Here is a 19,274-nt window from a genome sequence, read left to right as displayed (position 1 = left end):
GATTTTAAAGCATAATTGAGTGTTGGGGAAGAATTTTACAGAAGTGCAGCTTTTTGGTGGTGGTGATGGTGGTAGGGGTGGTGAAGGGGCAGCTGTCCCTTTTGGTGAAAATGGGAAATTTTAGAATAAAACCGACCCTTGCTGTTCACTTACCCAGGACTGATGAAGACATTCGCTCTTAGGGTAAGAGTCATTTTTTTTTTTTAAGTTCTGTTTCATCATCTAGGAGTGAGAGTGTGTTGCAGCAATCTCTTTGAAAGAATGCTTCTTGAATTTCCCAATTAAAAAGACTCCATAGAGCTGAGACAAAAAGAGCACCCAGGGATGCTTGATATGTCATCCAAATCACGAAAGGCAGGGCTTTTCTAAGGATTGTATCTACCTTTTAACACAATGTGGAAAGGGGGGGGGGGGGGGGAGAGAGATTCTGGTGCAGATGTCCCAGAATGATCCCAAAGGAGAACCCTTCACTCAGATTCTCTAGCTTTTCTTGACAGGTGCACACGGGCAGAGAATGTTTTTGGTCCTCGAGGCAGTGTTTACTCGGGGAATTACGACGATGGTGTCCAAGCGTAGGGCAATCGAGGTGACCCTGAGCACAGGAGCAGCCCTCGGACTGCGGCACAGAAAATACGCTAGCGGATCTGTCACCCTTCCCCCTCTCCTTTCCCAGGGGATTGGAGTAGCGTTGGAGTCGCTGACGCCATCCTTTCCCGCCTCTGGCTTGCAGGGAGCATGCGCTTCCTTCCACACTGGGTCTCAAGGAGAGTAAGCCTACGCCCTAGCGTCTCCGCGGCGGGCTCCGCGTCACAGGAACTTCAGCACCCACGGGGCGGACAGCGCTCTCCTCCACCTGAAGACAAGACTCCCAGCGCCCAGAACCCTTTCTAGTCTCTTTAACTCGCTAGCGGCGTCAAGCCCCTCCCCGGGCTGGGTTCCCATCACTCTTCGACTCCCTGCACCCGCCTTCCTAGCTCTTCCTGTTTTTTACTCTTCTTTTTCATTCATAACAAAAGACACCGCTCCGGGAGCCCGGCGCCAGGCTGTTTCCGAGCCAAGAGTGGAAGAATGGGGTTCCTTTGGACCGGCGCTTGGATTCTGGTGTTAGTGGTCCACAGCAGCCCAATTCAAGCTTTCCCCACACCGGAAGGCAGCCAAGGTACGTGGACACTTTCCTTCCCACTTCCCTTTATTCGCCGCGAAAACGTAAAGCGTGGAATAATAACACATGAGCTGCAAATTTTACCTTGCCTCATTTTCTGATCAGATCGTATCTATGCATATTGACAGAGAAAATCCGTTCGAATTTAGAAAGAGAGTCCCCCTTCACTTTTTATGTAATAAAGCAATTACCTGGATTGTTTTTGAAAGATTTTATTTTGCGATTGGGAGAGGGGGGCTTTTCTGCCTAATAAAGTGGCTTGGGTTGTTAGGTTTTGTTTTGTTTTCTAGTTGTCTTACCATCTTTCTCAGACACTCGATTCAGAACAAGGTTGGGGGAGAGGGAGTTTTTAATGTGCTAATAATGCCAATATAAATTATGCTCTATCTAATTGAAAACAGCTGGTAAGCCAATTGTTAGAACTATATGTTAGTTTCTGGTAAAAAACAAAAACAAAACAAAAAACAGAAGAAAAAAAAACAAGTATAATTCTATTAACTCAGGAAACACAGAAGATAATAAGCAAAGCAACATGATGGTCATTGTTATTGTATAATCTTGATTATCTTTGTTAACATATATTTCTGTTTCATGGTTATTCAAAATATGTCTCCTAATAGTTTTTTCTTTATGAAGATTTTATTTTAAAGAGACATATTGTGTCTGTCCAAAACACAATAAAACTTATATATTTGTGTTTATTCTAGACAAACCTGTACACAATAAAGAATTAAGTGCAGAAAGACCTTTAAATGAACAGGTAGGTCAAAAAAAATTCTATTTCAATTTATTTTAGTTATTATAATTTAATGTAATTATGTTTTGACATTTTAGCCATTTTGAATTTACAAACTTCCGAGGATTATTAATAAGTTGACATAAACTAGGATGGGCATTATAATTTTGGTAATATCTATATAAAACATAGAGTTGACTATATAATAATCCATTAAGGTCCACTCTATTGTAAGATTGCTTAATTTACCAGAGATTTACTTTTCGTCAATAATGTAGGAGAAGGGGATTAATACCTATAGACCATCAGCCTTTTTATCTCACCTACTCCTTATGATGATGCTTTGAAATTATCTACATTTTACAAACAAGAAAACTAAATCATATGGAGATTAATTATTTAGCTGTCATAATTATGAGGTGGAGCAATGATTTAAACCAGGTCTATATCCTCTTTGTTTCATAGATTGCTGAAGCAGAAGCAGACAAGATTAAAAACATATACTCTCCAGGTAAAAAGAAACTGTTTCGATGTTAATTTAAGTGATGTAGGCTCTGAGAATTGTAAATTAAATAGATATTTTGGGTTTGGGGCTTTTCTTTCAGAAAACAAGCCAGGTGAAAGCAATTATTCCTTTGTTGATAACTTGAACCTGCTAAAGGCAATAACAGAAAAGGAAAAAAATGAGAAAGAAAGACAATCTGTAAGAAACTCTCCATATGATAATAAATTGAACATGGAAGATGTTGATTCAACCAAAAATCGAAGATTAATTGATGATTATGATTCTACTAAGAGTGGCCTGAATCATAAAATTCAAGGTAAATGGGTGGTGGTGGGGAATGTTGATACCTATGTTCTCTAATTTGAACTCATTGTGGGTTAGGAGAAAGTCATATTCATATATATATATTTTTTTTAATATCTCATATTCTCACAATCCTCTATTAATCAGGTCCAAACTTGAGGTAAAGCTCAAATTTACTGGCAATGTACAAAGCCCTAGCTCCACAGAAGCCCAAATTTTATTTGTTCTTTAAAGGTCCCTTTACTGCTACTTTGAAAATATTTAAATCTACTGTCTATGTTTTATGCTATTTAATATTTAGCCTTTAATATTTTCACTATTAGTACCAACAAAATATCATAATTATCAAATAATTAAATCAACAATATCTCTTTCCCAATGGTGAAATACCCGTTACTCCCTTTGCAGGGTTCTCTTTCTAGCCATAGCCTTTCTCTCTAGGTCATTCTAACCTTTTCATGGCTTCTCCTTCAGTTACTGTCTAAATCCTGATGTCACATATCACTAGCCTAGACTTTTCTGAGCTATAGATACATACATACATACATACATACATTATAATACATATATATGTATATATCTGTATATAAATGTGTATAACTACCTACTTAATATTTTGCTTTAGAAGTCTCAGAAGCACCTCGAACTTAGCATGGCCAAGGTTAATCTCGTAATATCTGTACACCTTACAACCTAGCCCTCTTTGAGTGCTCTTTCTCTACGAAACACACTACTTCCCATGCAATTTTTTCAAGACAGAAATCCAGAAATCAAACTACTTCTCTTTTTCCTGGCCCCTCAAATTGGTTGAGGGCACATCCCCGGTGGGGGGTGTGCAAGAGGCAGCTGGTCGATGTTTCTCTCTCATCAACGTTTCTATCTCTCTATCTCTCTCCCTTCCTCTTTGTAAAAAAATCAATAAAATATATTTAAAAAAAAAAAAAGAAAAGAAAGAAAGAAAAGAAAAGGATACATGAGAGAAAAAATGAACTACATATCTAGGCATTGAAGAAGAGAGTGTGTTTTCATCCTGAATACTATTGCTTAGAAATGACTGCAGATTGTCTTATATGTTCTTGCTCTGCTCCATGGCACAAGTGGATTATGCTGATTATTTCTGCCAGAAAACAACTGCCAACTTTTATAAGATATCACAGTCTGAGGAGATTTCAGATATACTATGTTGTGCATGTAATAAGGTGGGACAGATGGTTTATATTTTGACACAGTTTATATTGCATACTACTCCCAGAATTTTTTTTCTTGAATTCTACATTTTAACCTAAAATATGTTGGCTAGAAATAGAAACTGGGCATTGCTGGATACAAAAGAGATTAAACTACTTTGATCTGACATTTGATTTAATGAAATTTCAAAACAGTCTAATGTTAGAATTTTTTTGGTCAAACCAATTTTGAATCTGTTTGTGATCTGATCACTATCTTGAGCAACTTATTTTTAAATTATTCGACATTTTATTACCATCCCAGATGGGTCCCAAATACCAAGTGTCAGTCCTAATGGCTCTAGGTTTCCCTTAGGAGTCATTTTAAATGGACTTACAATTACAGATAAGATTCTTGGAGAGAAATGATTTATGAGTGAATTTCTGGTCTCCTCTCATACCCTGAAAATCCTGGAAACAGATTTGATAGCACCAAAGCGACTAGAACTCAGAGGCGTGCAGACTTACACCCCAGAATGGAGGGGGGACCTAACTTTTGTAGGGTAATTTCACATCTTTAGGAAACCTCGAAATGGGTTGTAATATAGGGCCTATCAATTCTCCTTTTCAGTGTGCTCTGCACCATGTGTGATTTAGGAAATTTTTTCATAAAAGTTTCTTTTATGAAGTAGTGCTTCCAGGCTCCTGTGAGCATTCACCAGACAAATGTTCATTGTGCAATTACTCTGTATCAGACTGTGAACTAGACCAGCAATTTTCAACCTTTTCCACCTCCTGGCACACATAAACTAATTACTAACATTCTGCAGCAGACCAAAAAAAAATTTTTTTTTTTGCTCATCTGAAATATAGGTAGTTTTAATTCATTCACAATGGCTATTGTTGTATTGTCATTTTTTTCTTTATTTAAAAATAAATCTTTTATATTTCAGATTATTACAATTGTTCCTCTCCCCCCACCCCCAATAGCTCCCCTACACCTGGTTTCCACCCCACCCCATGCCCTTACCCCACTGTCCTCTTCCATAGGTGTAAGATTTTTGTCCAATCTCTTCCCGCACCCCCCATATCCCCTTTCCCCTGAGAATTGTCAGTCCACTCCCTTTCTATGACCCTGATTCTATTATATCCACCAGTTTATTCTATCCATCAGCTTTTTTATTCACTTGATTTTTAGATTCACTTGATAGATATTTATTTGTTGTCACTCTGTTGTTCATAATTTTTATCTTTACCTTTTTCTTCTTCCTCCTCTTCTTAAAGAATACCCTTCAGCATTTCCTATAATACTGGTTTGGTGATAATGAACTCCTTTAGCTTTTTCTTATCTGTGAAGCTCTTCATCTGATCTTCAATTCCAAATGATAGCTTTGCTGGGTAGAGTAATCTTGGTTGTAGGTTCTTGCTAGTCATCACTTTGAATATTCCTTGCCACTCCCTTCTGGCCTGCTTATTTTCTGTTGAGAAATCAGCTGACAATCATATGGGTACTCCCTTGTAGGTAACTAACTGCTTTTCTCTTGCTGCTTTTAATATTCTCTCTTTGTCTTTTACCCTTGGCATTTTAATTATGATGTGTCTTGGTGTGGTCCTCTTTGGATTCCTCTTGTATGGGGTTCTGTGCGCTTCCTGTCCTTGTAAGTCCATTTCTTTCACCAGGTAGGGGAAGTTTTCTGTCATTATTTCTTCAAATAGGTTTTCAGTATCTTGCTCTCCCTTCTTTTGGCACCCCCATAATTTTGATGTTGGTATGCTTTAAGTTGTCCCACAGGCTCCTTACACTATCTTCAAATTTTTGGATCCTTTTTTTTTTTTTTTTTGGTTAGATGTTTTTTGCTTCTTCGTATTTCAAATTTTTGACTTGATTCTTGCCATCCTCTAGTCTGCTGTTGGATCTCTGTATTTAATTCTTTATGTCAATCAGTGTATGCTCAATTTCTAGTTTGTTTGTTTTTTTTCATATCCTCGGGCACTCACTAAATTTGTCGGCCTTTTCTAGAAAATTCTTGAGAAACCTTATAACCGTGGTTTTGAACTCTATATCCAGTCATTTTATTTCCTCTATTCCTGTCATTTGTGATGTTTCTTTGTCTCCACTTTTTGGCTACTTCCCTGTGTTGATAGGCTTTCTGTGCTAGGTGTCTTATAGGGCCCAGTGGCTCAGCCTCCCCAATTACCTGAGGTGGACACTCTTGGTGAAATCCTTTGTGGGCTGTGTGCACAGTCTTGTTGTAATTAAGCCTTGATTGTTGTTGGTATCACTGGGAGGAATTGACCTCCAGGCCAATTGTCTGTGAGGATCAGTTGTGTCTACAATGAGAGAACTGCTGTGCTAGAGACACCCTTATGAGGCAAGACTTGCTTCAGTGGGGCTTTGGTGCTCACTGAATCTGTCCCTTGAGTGTGTCCCTTATGGATCTGAGGAGTTGTAATCTAGATGGTCCCATTCTGACCACTGGGTACACTGGCTCTTGGATCTCCAAGGAGATGCTAATTTAGCCTCTGCCTGAGGCCACCCAGCAGGAGCTACAGAGAGATCTGCAGATTCCTCTTCTTGGTTTGGAGTTTGGAGTTGCCCAGATGAGGCCCAGCTGTGAAACAATGCAAGCTGCTATGGGGCCTTGGGCCTTCTTTTGCATGTTCTGGGTCTCTCTGACTCAGCTGCAGTTTATGAGGTAATTTTAGATTTCAAAGGAGTAGGCCATTCATATGCAAAAGCCTCTGTGCACAGCTTGAATGGGGAGGAGTCTCAGGGTGGAGCAAACAGCAATGGTTTCCCATCAGCCCTGCCCTAAGAGGCCCCTGGGCCTCAGTATTCCGCAGTAATCGCTGCAAGCACCTCTGAGGGAAAGCTGCCCTCAAGTTTCGTCTGCTGCCTGACAATCCAGTTTCTCCCTATATGAGTCAGGGTTTCTAGAGTCTCACCGGGAACTGGAGTTCAGAGCAGTCGGGAGTTTGTGTCTCCCTCCTGATTAAAAAGGCCAGCCACTTACTCAGTTGCCAGCTCTCTTCGTGCATGCCTCCATACCTCTGCCTTTACCTCCACAACTCCTCTGAATCTCAGTGTGCTTTTCTCTTTCTTTCTAGTTGTAGAATTTCCACTCCACCAGCCTTCCTATGGTTCTGCATGATGTCCATTTTGTCTTTTAGTTGTAGATTTGAAGTGGCTGTGGGAGGCAACAAGTTCAGGTTGTTGAAAGCTGCCCTCAGGTTCTGGCCCATTGCCAAACAGTCCAGATTACCTATGCCACCATCTTGGTTTCTCTAGAAAATTCTTGAGTAACCTTATAACCGTGGTTTTGAACTCTATTCCAATAGTTTGCTTTCCTCCATTTCTTCCATTTGTGACTTTCCCCCCCCCCCTCCACATTTTGGCTGCTTCCCTCTGTTGATAGAGTGGCTTTGTGTACTATAGGGCCCAGTGGCTCAGCCTCCCCAATTACCTGAGGTGGACACTCTTGGTGCAACCCTTTGTGGGCTGTGTGCATAGTCTTGTTGTAATTAAGCCTTGATTGTTGTTGGTATCGCTGGGAGGAATTGACCTCCAGGCCAATTGTCTGTGAGGATCAGCTGTATCTACAATGAGAGAACTGCTGTGCTAGAGACACCCTTATGGTGCAAGACTTGCTTCATTGGGGCTTTGGTGCTCACTGAGTCTGCTCCTTGAGTGTGTCGCTTATGGTTGTGAAGAGTTGTAATCTGGTGTGGCCTCACACTGACCACTGGGTACATTGGCTCTTGGATCTCCAAAGAAGTGGCAAAATCAGCCACTGCCTGAGGCTACCCAGCAGGAGCTACAGAGAGATTTGCAGATTCCTCTTCTTTGTTTGGGGTTTGGCAGTGCCCAGATGAGGCCCAGCTGTGAAGCAATGTAGGCTGCTGCTGCAGAGCCTTAGGCCTTCTTTTGGAGGCTTTGAAGCTCTCTGACCCACCCAGCTGCAGTTTAAGTTTTAGGTTGCAAAAAGACAGACCATTCGTATGCAAAAGCCTCTGCACACAGCTTGGGTGGGGTTGTAAATTGGATGGGAATCACCAGGGCAGAGCAAACTGCCAGTCATCCTGCTTCAGAGAGGTCCCGGGTCTCTGTGTCCCGAGGTCCCATGGAGTAACAATGATCGCAGCAAGCACACTGAGAGAAATCCGCCCTCATGTTCTGGCCCAATGCCAGACAGTCCAGTTTTTCCCTGTATGAGTTTCTCCCAGAGTTTCTCCCGGAACCAGAGTTCAGAGCAATCAGGAGCTTGTATCTCGCTCCCAATTGAAAAAAACAACAGCGCACCCCATTGCCAGCCCGTTTCACGTGCCTCCATACCTCTGCACTTCCGCACCTCCATACCTCCTACCAGTCTCAATATGCTTTTTTTATTTCCTTCTAGTTGTAGAACTTCCACTCAATCAGTTTTCCTGTGGTTTTGGATGATACTTATTTTGTCTTTTAGTTTTGATGTGGTTGTGAGAGGCAGCAAATACAGGTTTTTACCTATGCTGCCTTCTTGGTTGTTCTCTGGCTATTGTCACTTTTTAAAAAATATTTGTATTGATTTCAGAGAGGAAAGGATTGAGAGAGAGAGAGAGAGAGAGAGAGAGAGAGAGAGAAGAAATATCAATGATGAGAATCATTGATCCTCTGCCTCCTGTATGCCCCCCACCGAGTTTCGATCCTGCAACCTGGGCATGTGCCCCTGACTGGAATCAAACCCGGGACCCTTTTCATCCTGCAGGCTGATGCTCTATCCACTGAGCCAAACCCGCTAGGGCTATTGTCATTTTTTAAATTTGACACTCTAAGGGAGAAGAGGTCAGTGCCCTGACTAAACAGTCAGGTATTGCATATGTTTTTAAAAAAATTCTTGTGGCACACAGGTTGAAAACCACTGAACCAGACAATAAGCTCTGTGCAGTTAGGGACCAAGCCTAAACTTTTTGTCACTCTATTTCCAGTCCTGGCTTATATTAAGACTTTCATAAAAATGTATTGAGCAAATGAATGTCAAGTGCCATGTTAGATGCTGGAGATTCAAAACATAACTTGGCAAAACCTAACCAAGCAGAACATGGCCCTTTTACATTCACTTCTTAGAATGTTATAGCTGCTTTTAAAAAGTTATAAACGTTGAACTTGTGTTTGGCTTCCTCTTAATGGTCTACATGGAGTGTGAATACCCCTTCACCAGCATCAGAGTAGTCATTCTGAGTAATTCTGTCCATTTTAGAGGAGCCAAGGGAAATCAAAGGAAGGAAGGAGCAAGGCCCAATGTTTGTTATTGACCCCATCCAGCGAAGCTCTACTAAGGGAGGGCTAAGTTCCTGGTTCAAGGCAATACAGAAGTGCAGCAGAGGAATGAGGCCATTTCTTGAGTGTTGCTAATGCTCTTCCTGTTGTGAATTAAATGTACTGAAAGCAGTCATCTCAGTTATTTATTTCCCTTCCCATTTATCCCTTGGGGTCTGAATAAAAGAAGACTATTGGTAGCTCCAGCAGGCAACCAATAGTCTTTATTTTTCAGATCCTGAGGATAAGTGAGAAAGGAAATAAATTCTTCTAATTCTGCATAGAACCAGGCAGTTTCTACTCCACCTATTCCCAACAGTCTGACCTGTAACCCACAAATGGAAAAAAAAAAAAAAATCACACCGAACTGATAATGGGTCTCTACTTCTGAAAACAACAACAACAATAACAACAACAACAAACAACCACAAAACAGATGATGAATCCAATTTTCAGTCAGCCAGGAGCGGAACTGACTTTACAGAATGTTTGTGTTCATTAGTCACTTTTGTTCATAGGGTTCAAAGGGACCAGAGTTCATGGGTTGGTTGACAGTTCAGTAACCCCAAGATAATGCCAGAAAACTTCCAGTCATCCTGGCATAATCACACTATTTATTTTCCTTGGCTTCTTTCCAAACAACAAGAAAAGAATCAGCTCAGGCTGCATAGACTTCCATCTCCACAGAATTGGAAAGACCATGGACAACATTTCTTGTTCGAATCCCCAGAAGCCATGGAAGAAAGGGGCAGAATCAGAATAGAAATACTAGGTTCTTCCTTCTTTAAGTGAACATGGTCAGAATTATTTGGGCAGAATTTGGCCAGGAATTCAATGTTTATTTTCTCTAAAATATAGTTGCAGTTCCTTTATTAAAGGTACAAATCCACTGTCTGCTACAATAACACTACATTAACTTTCACAAAATACTTTGTAATTGAAAAGGTGCTTTTACATCTTATTTCATCTTATCCTAACAATCCCATGAAATAGATTTTCTTATTATATTCCTCTAGAGCAGTCTAATGATATGTAGGTAACAAGACATATCACTGGGGCTATAATTCTGATCTTTCCAATCTGCCTAGAGGTGACAAGGGGAGTTAAGTGCTCTATAGACTGCACATATGAATAGGCTGCTCCATGTGATATAGATTGGAAAAGACCATTTGACTCCTGGGAGTTCTCCAAGGATGAGGTACACTGCTTCCTTGTCACCAACCCTACTGCATCGCCCCTTCCCTAAAGTAATGCTACCAAAGTATTCCCAGGAGAGCCAAAGATATATATTTGTAGACTTCTCTGTGGGTATTTACATAGATTTACATACTGCTTTGTGCAAATCTGTTGTCACATTTTAAAAGTTTAAATTCCAGGCACATAAAATAAGTTCCCTATTCTTTAGAGAAAGAGGCTTGTCACACTAAGCTGCTTTATACTAATATAAAGGCACTCTGGCACATGTTCACATAGAAGTAAACATTTAGGCTCTGGCTGGGTAGCTCAGTTGGTTAGAGCATCATCCCAATATGCCAAGGTTGTAGGTTTCAGCCCTGGTCAGGGCACATACAAGAATCAACCAATGAATGCATAAACAAGTGGAACAATAAGTCAATATTTCTGTGTGTGTGTGTGTGTATTCCTCTTTCTCCTAAAAGAAAAAAAATCAATAAATTTAAAAAATTGTAAAAAGAAGGAAATATTTATTCCAGTTAGTCATAAAATCTTGAGTACACACTCTGTGATTCTAGGTGTAAGGCAGATTCCCTCTACCCCCTCGGTCCATGAATTGGCCTGCCAATAAGATACATATTACTAATCTACTCCTTGCATGGAAATAGAATATCATTATTTAATATATAGAAAGGCGCTTTGAACAATATGGTATAGTAGATAAATATGGCATACTTCAAAATTAGAAGTACAATATTTGTATCATTAGTGATAATAAAAAATAGAGAGGCCTTTTGTGTTGACTCCAGATTTTTCTGCCTCTTATAATTACATCAGAGGCTTTCAGAATTTTCATTGTCATCCTAGTTTCTTCACTTGACATCAAATTTTATTTCAAACCAAAAGTTTCTATGGACCACGCTCCACTATAAATATATTCCAAACATATAAAAATGTACAAGAGCGTTCTGTGACTCCAGGTGTGTCAAGAAATCTAATATGATCCAAGAAATAGAACTATGTTTTCACCATGATGTGAAATTGTGATTGCTCTCTTCAGATGATCCAGATGGCCTTCATCAGCTAGATGGAACTCCTTTAACCGCTGAAGACATTGTCCAGAAAATCGCCACCAGGATTTATGAGGAAAATGACAGAGGAGTATTTGACAAGATCGTTTCTAAACTCCTGAATCTTGGCCTAGTGAGTCACATGCATGAGAATAAATCAAATTCTTAATACAGTTTGGGATATGCTAAGTATCCAAGCCATTTGATTCAAGTAGTCAAATGTTTATAATATGTGTACTTTATACTAGATACCAGAGGTTTCCAGGACAAGTAAGGCACCATTCTTTCCTTCTAGAAAAGTATAGTCTATCAGAGGAATTAGATAAGTACCCTCACGCATATGATGGAACCTACATAAGAACCATAAGATCAATTTATTTGCCAGAGGATGAATTATATCCACTTGAGCTATAAGGAGAAGCTTCAGAGGAGGAGGTGTTGGAAGTGAGCTTAGAAGGATGATTAGGATTTAACCAGTTTAAGTAACAGACATGTGTGAGGTACGAAGGAAATAGCATGAACAAAGGCATGCAACATTTAAGAAACTAAGCAATCCAGTTTGACTCTGCCTCAGCTTAGCCCCCAGCCTGCACAGCCCTCGCAGGCTTCGGGTGGTACTAAATTTTCAGGTTTCAAAGGTTACCTGACCATGACTTGCAGCTGAGGGTTGAGAAACAATCCTCAAGATGTGTCTCAAAGTAAGTGTTCTGAAGGTTCCAACAGACAAGACTGATCACTTGCATGGTGAGCCCTAAGACACTTCTTCCCAGGAGTGCTGGTCAATCACTATAAAGACCTACATGTATGGAAGCATAAACAAGGGGGGCTTACGCTTGTCCAGAAGGGGGGTCAGAAGATTCTCTTGTCTTCTAGAACTCTGTTCAACTACAGAGTTTATTCTAGATTATTTTTTAACCATAAAAATGGGAGTAATAGCCACATATGTTTTTACTATAACAGATCACAGAAAGCCAGGCTCATACACTGGAAGATGAAGTAGCAGAGGTTTTACAAAAATTAATCTCTAAGGAAGCCAACAGTTATAAAGAGAAACCCAATAAACCCACAAGCAAGACTGAGAGTCAGAGTGGAAAAATACCAGAGAAAGTGGTATGTATATGTGAATATACATGAGCATGCAATGTACATGCGTACGTATGCGTGTGTGTGGACATGAATGTATGTGTGTGTTTACTCTAATCTGCATGTAATTAATACAATCTGTATATAATTAGTACCTCACTTGGTGCCAAAGAAGATTTGGGGTATGTGATATTTTTAGTCCACCTAAATATTCATGAAATACCAATAACTTAAAAGATATAAATGGACTCTACTTTGAAAATAATTTTGAGATCATGTAATATTACATAGTAAATGTTACATTTTATATCCTATAGTATAATAGGACATAATATTATGTAAAATGGTTATTTCACATAACAGCTATTTGTATAACCCCAGTGTACTAAAATTAAATATTTCACAGCTCCTTTGGCATCCAACTTTTGTTCGCTGTGGATATCATTATATGCCCCCCAATTTTTTTTTTTAAATTAAAAGCTCAGGTTGACTTGATCTTTGGCCACACCCACTTTTATATCCCCCCGACTTGGTTGCCTGAGCTACCTCTACTCTACCTTGTGCTCCCTCATGTGTTCGTTCCTCTTTTCATTGGTTCAGCGGTCTCTTATCCTTCACTTGGTCCCATCACTCATTCTTTTCCTTACTGGACTCTTTGCCTCTTCATCTCTTCTTATTCTCAGCCAAACTGCTGAAATTTTTATTTCATCCTTGATTCTCTTTAAAACTCTAGATGGAACTAACAATAGGAAGATATCAAATTCCTCCCATCTTCTTTGATGTTCTCCACCAGAATTCCCAGACCCTATGGCCTCTCATCCCCTTCAACATCCTATCCCAAACACAAGGAAAAGGAGTATATAGGCTTACATACTCCTGTTTTAGAGGGGGTTTCGACACGTAAATTAAGTCTTGGTTTTTGTTATTAGGTAGTCTAAAAGCTCCTTTTGTTCTCCCTACTTCCAATCCCCATCAGCTGCCATCTTTTTTTTTTTTCTTTTTTTAATATATTTTATTGATTTTACACAGGAATTAGAGGGATAGAGAGTTAGAAACGTCGATAAGAGAGAAACATCGACCAGCTGCCTCTTACCCACCCCTTACTGGGGATGTGCCCACAACCAATGTACATGCCCCTGACTGGAATCGAACCCGGGACCTTTCAGTCCGCAGGCCGATGCTCTATCCACTGAGCCAAACCGGTTTCGGCCAGCTGCCATCTTTTAAAACAGTTTTGTAGAGCTAGCCACTGTAAAAAAAAAAAACCAAAAAACTTTCCAGCTTTATCAAAGAACTCATGACTTTCATTCAAGCTTATCAGTCTGAACTGAAACTGACATACTGTTAGCTATTTTCACTATGTTTTACTCCAATTATATACTCCTTATTTCCCATCTCTAAAATGTCCATGTTCTCCACCTGTTCACTCGTGTTATCTAAATGCATCAATGTAAATAAAATGCAAATGAAATCTTTTAAAATAAATATTTATTGAGGTACCAGCTCTAGCTGATGTGGGTGGGTGGTCAGTGTTAGCCTACTCCCTGAAGAGTCAAGGGTTTGGCTCCCGGTCAAGGGCATGTACCAGGTTGCAGGTTGACTCTCCACCTCTAAACAGGGCATGTGGCTCTCTCACATCGATATCTCTCTCACTCCCTCTCCCCCCTGGAAAAAAATGCAATGGAATAAATATTTATTGAGGTACCAACTATGTACCAAGCAGTAGGGATATAATGCTCATTTAAAAAGGCATAGTCTCTGCTCTCAAAAAGCTTAAGATAGATGGTTTTTAAATAGCCATGTATTTTAATTGCAACTGCATTAAGTGCTCTGAGGAAAGAAACATGGTTTTATGAGCACTTTTTTTTTTAAAGAACTTGTTCTGGACTTAGACTCCAGGAAGGCTTCCCTAAGAAAACAACCTGACCTGAAGGCTGAAGAGTAATTAACTTGTGACCATGAGAGCCAGCATGTAAAAAAGTGTATATGGAGTGTCCAAGTAACTAAAACAAGTGCAATGTGGCTGGAACAGAGAGAGAGAGAGAGTGATAGGTGATGAGACTGGTAGGTGGACCCAGGTCTGACCAGTCAGGGCCTTATGAGCCATGTATGGATTCTGATCTTTATCATAACAATGGAAAAACAACTAGGTTTATAAGCAAAGGAGTCACATAGTCTGTTTTTTAAACAACTCTGGGTACAAATGCAGAAAATGCAATATTGGGAATAGATTGGAGGTGGATGGTGTACTAGTTAGAAGGTAAGAGATGAAGGCAGCTTGGACTAGAGTTGGGTAGAGAGAAAGAGAGAAATGTACAAATTTGGGATAAATCTTGAAAGTAGGTCTAAAAGGACAACTGGTGGATTGAATGGAAGAAAATGAAGAGGAAGAAGCAAAAAAAAAAAAATAATAGAAATTTTTGTCTGGTTCACTGAATATAAAATGGATCACTAATATAATATGAAAACCTTAGCATGGATCAAGTCTAGGAAAGTGTCTTATGCATCTTTTTAGACAGCCCTTAAAATGTCACCCCAAAATCTCCAAGGTGTGGTTGCTCTACTCTTGTTAGATATTCTAACTAAGTTTCCTATACCTTGCACCATCTTTCTTGGTAGAGTCTGTGAACTCAAAGCTCCTCTTCTTGGTGAAAGGCAATTTTACTAGGAGACAGTCATGAGAATTGATGGAGGGGAACTCAGCCAGAGCAGAAACCTAGAAATTCCCTAATTCTCCCCTGAGCAGGATCCAGGGTCTTCAGTCTCTAGGTTCCAATGACTTTTCCATGTGTCTGGATGCCCATCCTCATGCCTAGAAAAGGGTTTGATCCTGCAGGAGCAGGCAAAGGAGGAAGTTTTGTGTGGTTTTTTTTTAAATTCTTTATTGTTGAAAGTATCACATATGTTTCCTTTTCCCCCCATTGATCTCTCCCCACTCCCTCCTGCCCCCCAACACATGCTCTTCCCACTCCCTGCCACCACCCCCCAAACACATGCCTTCACCCCACACCCCACCCCCTATTATCTGCATGCATACAAATCCTTTGGTTGATCTCTAGGAGGAAGTATTCTTGTATTTCACAGTCAAGGACACAACAGAGGAAAAAAATCAAACTGGAGTGTCATTAGTTCTAACAAATTGTTTATTTTTCATTGATTTTTAAAATTCCCACTGGAGATTCCAATGGCAGCAGTTCAAGATGGTTTTGCTAATGGAGAAAATGATGAAACAGTATCTAATACCTTAACCTTGACAAATGGCTTAGAAAGAAGAACGGAAACCTACAGTGAAGATAACTTTGAGGAACTCCAATATTTTCCAAACTTCTATGCACTCCTGAAAAGTATTGATTCAGGTAAAAACTATTTTCTGACTATGTGGAACAGAAACAATAGTTCCAGGAAATGTGTGGGTGGTTTTCTCTTCCTGTTTTCTGTTTCCAAGTGTAATCCTCAATGACATATTATAGCCTTGGGGAACATAGTTCATATCAATTTTTTCTAAGCAAATGTACTAGTCATGGAAATATTTAGGAAAGGATGATCAGGAAAGGTGGAGTTTCTGGACAGTTTAATCTTCTTGTTAACAGAGGGCTCATTTGTTTGTTCAACAAACAGTTACTGAACATGTGCTGCATTGATGGTACAGGAGTGAACCTTGTGCAGGTGTGTAGATGAGTCAATGTCCCAGCCTGACGCAGTTCAGCCTCCACTCTTATTGCAAATATTACCATTTTAGTGGGAACAGTGTGTGGAACATAACTGATTATTTTTTAAGTGATTCAGAATTTTGCTTTTTAGACATTTTCAACTTCAATCTTCAAATTAGTTACAGTGAAATAAACATTGGATTAAAGGCGGTCAGAAGCCCAAAACAGACTTGGAAAATGATTTGTTTTTTCAAAAAACAAAGACCTTAATGTGTCTTGCTCTTTCTCTTATATGTGTACCAAAATAAGTTAACTGAAGATTTTAGCTCATGTTCATTTTTGGTCAATCTATAAGGAGGATAATATTGGACAAATTTTCTGTTGTTATTATTGTCCAGACAGATGGCTTTTCCTCTTCTTATTCAAAAATTCAGTGCCAAATTGAATGTTTGTAATAAATATTTCTGTAATTCTGACAATATTTTTCCAAGAAGTGACCTTAGAGTGGGCTTTCATTACCAGAGAACATCCTTTGTCATCCTTTGTCCTTCAATTCCAGACATTGGCCAGATGGCACCAGCTCCTCTGTTAGTGACTGCAAGGTTGGAAATCTTGAGGGTCCGTTCTGAGTCATCTTGCCTGACTGGTTGGCAGATGCCCAGCTCAGATCTTCTGTCATCCTGGTGACTCACCTCTTGTCAGTGAAGAACATCAGCATGATACCAAAGATTTATATGGCTGTGACTTTAAGCAAATAATAGGATGCCTGGAGTTATTTACCAGCAATTTTTCAAGTTCTCTCCCCACATCTCTTCTCCCACCTTTCCTTTTTCCCAACCTTGTGACTTTGATGGTATTTTAAATATTCTACTACATGGAATAGTCCTCATTTTATTTGCTTTTAATCTTTCAGATTCATTGACCCCATTCCATATTGCCTTTATTTTTGCAGGCTTTTCATTTAAATACTTACTTTGAGGTCTTTGATAGTACCTGTCTTTCTCACTCAAGGTCTGAACCAAATGAGAAACAGGAAAGTGGGTAGAAAACCAAAATATCTCTAATGCTGATAAAGATGGGTTGTGGAATGGAGCTTGGTATAAGAGGCCCATAGTGGGCTTGTGCAGTCATGCTCCTCAGTCTAGCTCTTAAAACAGTCAATCCCAGGGATAGTCTGAGTCAACAGATCAGGTGCTTTTCCTGCCTTCCACTGTTCCAGAGGAGTGGAAAGAAGAAAGACTTCCAATCCCCATTGGGAGAGAAATGTACACTAATCTGCGTTGGCTACTAACCTCATGTGTGAGAAGGATGAAAAGATGAGGGGGAAAGGGCAAGAAGTATATAAAGAAAATCCTTAATAGCAGCTAAAAGACTAGCAAGAGATGTTTTAATGGTTTTAGAATTAATATATCTACTGAACTTTTATGGAATCATTAGCCATCTTGTTACATCAAGATGTAAAACAGTACGTATGTCAAATATGAAGAGTTCGCTATAGGGAGTAAGTATTGGGAGAAGAGTATTTTATTTGACTATTATTTACTTCTGTACTATTGAATACTTTTACTGAATACATATATCCTTTCAAATGAAAGTTTAGAAAGTAATATATACTACTGTTAAAAATAAGCCTTATATTTAAAAATAAAGATAAATGTATATTTTTATTTAAAATACAGTACTAAGCTTGATTAATGAAAACAGGTAGTTCTTGCCCTCAAAACGTATAGTCTGAATAGAGAAAGTGGTTGGGTCACCAACCTTCTATTTTTCCTTTTGAATTCATATTGTCTCAGGTCATAAACTTTCTCTATCATCTACTTCATTAATAAGGTATTTTAGATTAAAGTAAATCTTTTTGGAGAAGTTAAAATTATCCATTTCTGGAAAAGCTTAGTATTCCTGTACATTGTCCTGCACTCCCAAGCAAGCCTTAGGCTTTCTGTAAATTAAATATAAGCGGGTTTAGATATAAATGTAGGGAGAAATGTTTCAATAAGATGCTGTACTTTTTAAATTGACATTAAAAGGTGGAAATGTATGCCACTACTTAAAAAAATCTTTTTTCATACTTTTATATAGAAAAAGAGGCAAAAGAAAAAGAAACACTGATTACTATCATGAAAACACTGATTGACTTTGTGAAGATGATGGTCAAATATGGCACAATATCTCCAGAAGAAGGTGTTTCATACCTTGGTGAGAGTCTTATCTGTTTTGTTTTTACTGTTGTTAGTCTTCATCATCCAAAGTAAGTTAGATATTTGGCAATAATTACTTCACTACTCTGATAATTGCCAAATAGTCTAAATTATCTGGGTAAGCAGAATTGCCCAGCTTGATAATGCATATTAAAAAATTTAACCAGAAGTTTTAATCAACTTTTAATCTTTATAGATCCAATTTTAGTACAAACATTTCACATTTGTTGTATTTTGTCCTGCTAACACAGACAATTTTATCAAACTTGACCTTATTATTTTTTTCAATTTTATTTGAATGGTTAATACTAAGAGTCTTGACTTTAACCGGTGAGATTTGTATGTGAATAGGAGAAAAAAAGCACCTTTCTAGGGAGCCCTTACAACTGAACTTCTGAGGCTGAGCTGGTTGTCTCAGACCAGCTCTGTCATATGGACAAAGGCAAATGCCTCTGTTTCTACATCTTTTAAATAAAGGACTTTGTTATCTATAACAGGAGCCAGTAAACTACTGCTCATGGACCAAATCTGGCCCATAACCTATTTTTTGTATGGTACACAAGCTAAGGATGACTTGCGCATTTTCAAATGGTTGGGGGGGGGGGAGATCAAAATAACAGTATTTTGTGACAGGAGAAAATTATGTAGAATTCTGATTTCAGTGTTTATAGATGAAGCTTCATTGGAACATAGCCATGCATGTTTGTTTTAGTGTCTATGTTTTGTGATACGATAAAAGAATTGAATAGTTGAGACCATATGGCCTAAAAAGCCAAAAATATTTACTATCTGGCCCTTTAAAGATAAAGCTGTCTACCCTTGATTCTTGGAACTTTATAAGTAAGCTTGGACATTTTTTGATTCTGCATGTAAGTTGTAGTTGCTGTTGTTGTTTAAAGTATTTTATTTTCCTGCTTGGTTTAGTTAATCAA

General features: G+C 39.0%; 1 protein-coding gene across 2 annotated transcripts in view; it reads left to right on the top strand.

The window, feature by feature from the left end:
* Nucleotides 1–743: 743 nt before the first annotated feature.
* SCG3 (secretogranin III) overlaps nucleotides 744–19,274 on the top strand; it is a 45,282-nt gene continuing 26,751 nt past the window's right edge. The window contains exons 1-8 of one of the 2 annotated variants that reach the window (XM_036441996.2): nucleotides 744–1,159; nucleotides 1,870–1,922; nucleotides 2,364–2,409; nucleotides 2,504–2,719; nucleotides 11,399–11,541; nucleotides 12,369–12,518; nucleotides 15,670–15,847; nucleotides 18,224–18,340. In XM_036441996.2, coding sequence (XP_036297889.1) covers nucleotides 1,069–1,159; nucleotides 1,870–1,922; nucleotides 2,364–2,409; nucleotides 2,504–2,719; nucleotides 11,399–11,541; nucleotides 12,369–12,518; nucleotides 15,670–15,847; nucleotides 18,224–18,340 — 994 coding nt within the window. In that variant the 5' untranslated portion in view covers nucleotides 744–1,068. Of the gene's footprint in view, nucleotides 1,160–1,869; nucleotides 1,923–2,363; nucleotides 2,410–2,491; nucleotides 2,720–11,398; nucleotides 11,542–12,368; nucleotides 12,519–15,669; nucleotides 15,848–18,223; nucleotides 18,341–19,274 lie in introns of both variants that reach the window. The other variant, XM_045582476.1, reaches the window with a different exon arrangement.

The sequence above is a fragment of the Pipistrellus kuhlii genome, unplaced genomic scaffold (genome assembly GCF_014108245.1).
Source record: "Pipistrellus kuhlii isolate mPipKuh1 unplaced genomic scaffold, mPipKuh1.p scaffold_m20_p_1, whole genome shotgun sequence".
NCBI lineage: Eukaryota > Metazoa > Chordata > Mammalia > Chiroptera > Vespertilionidae > Pipistrellus > Pipistrellus kuhlii.
Note: the sequence above shows the minus strand (reverse complement) of the source record. Positions and strands in the feature narration are given on the sequence as shown.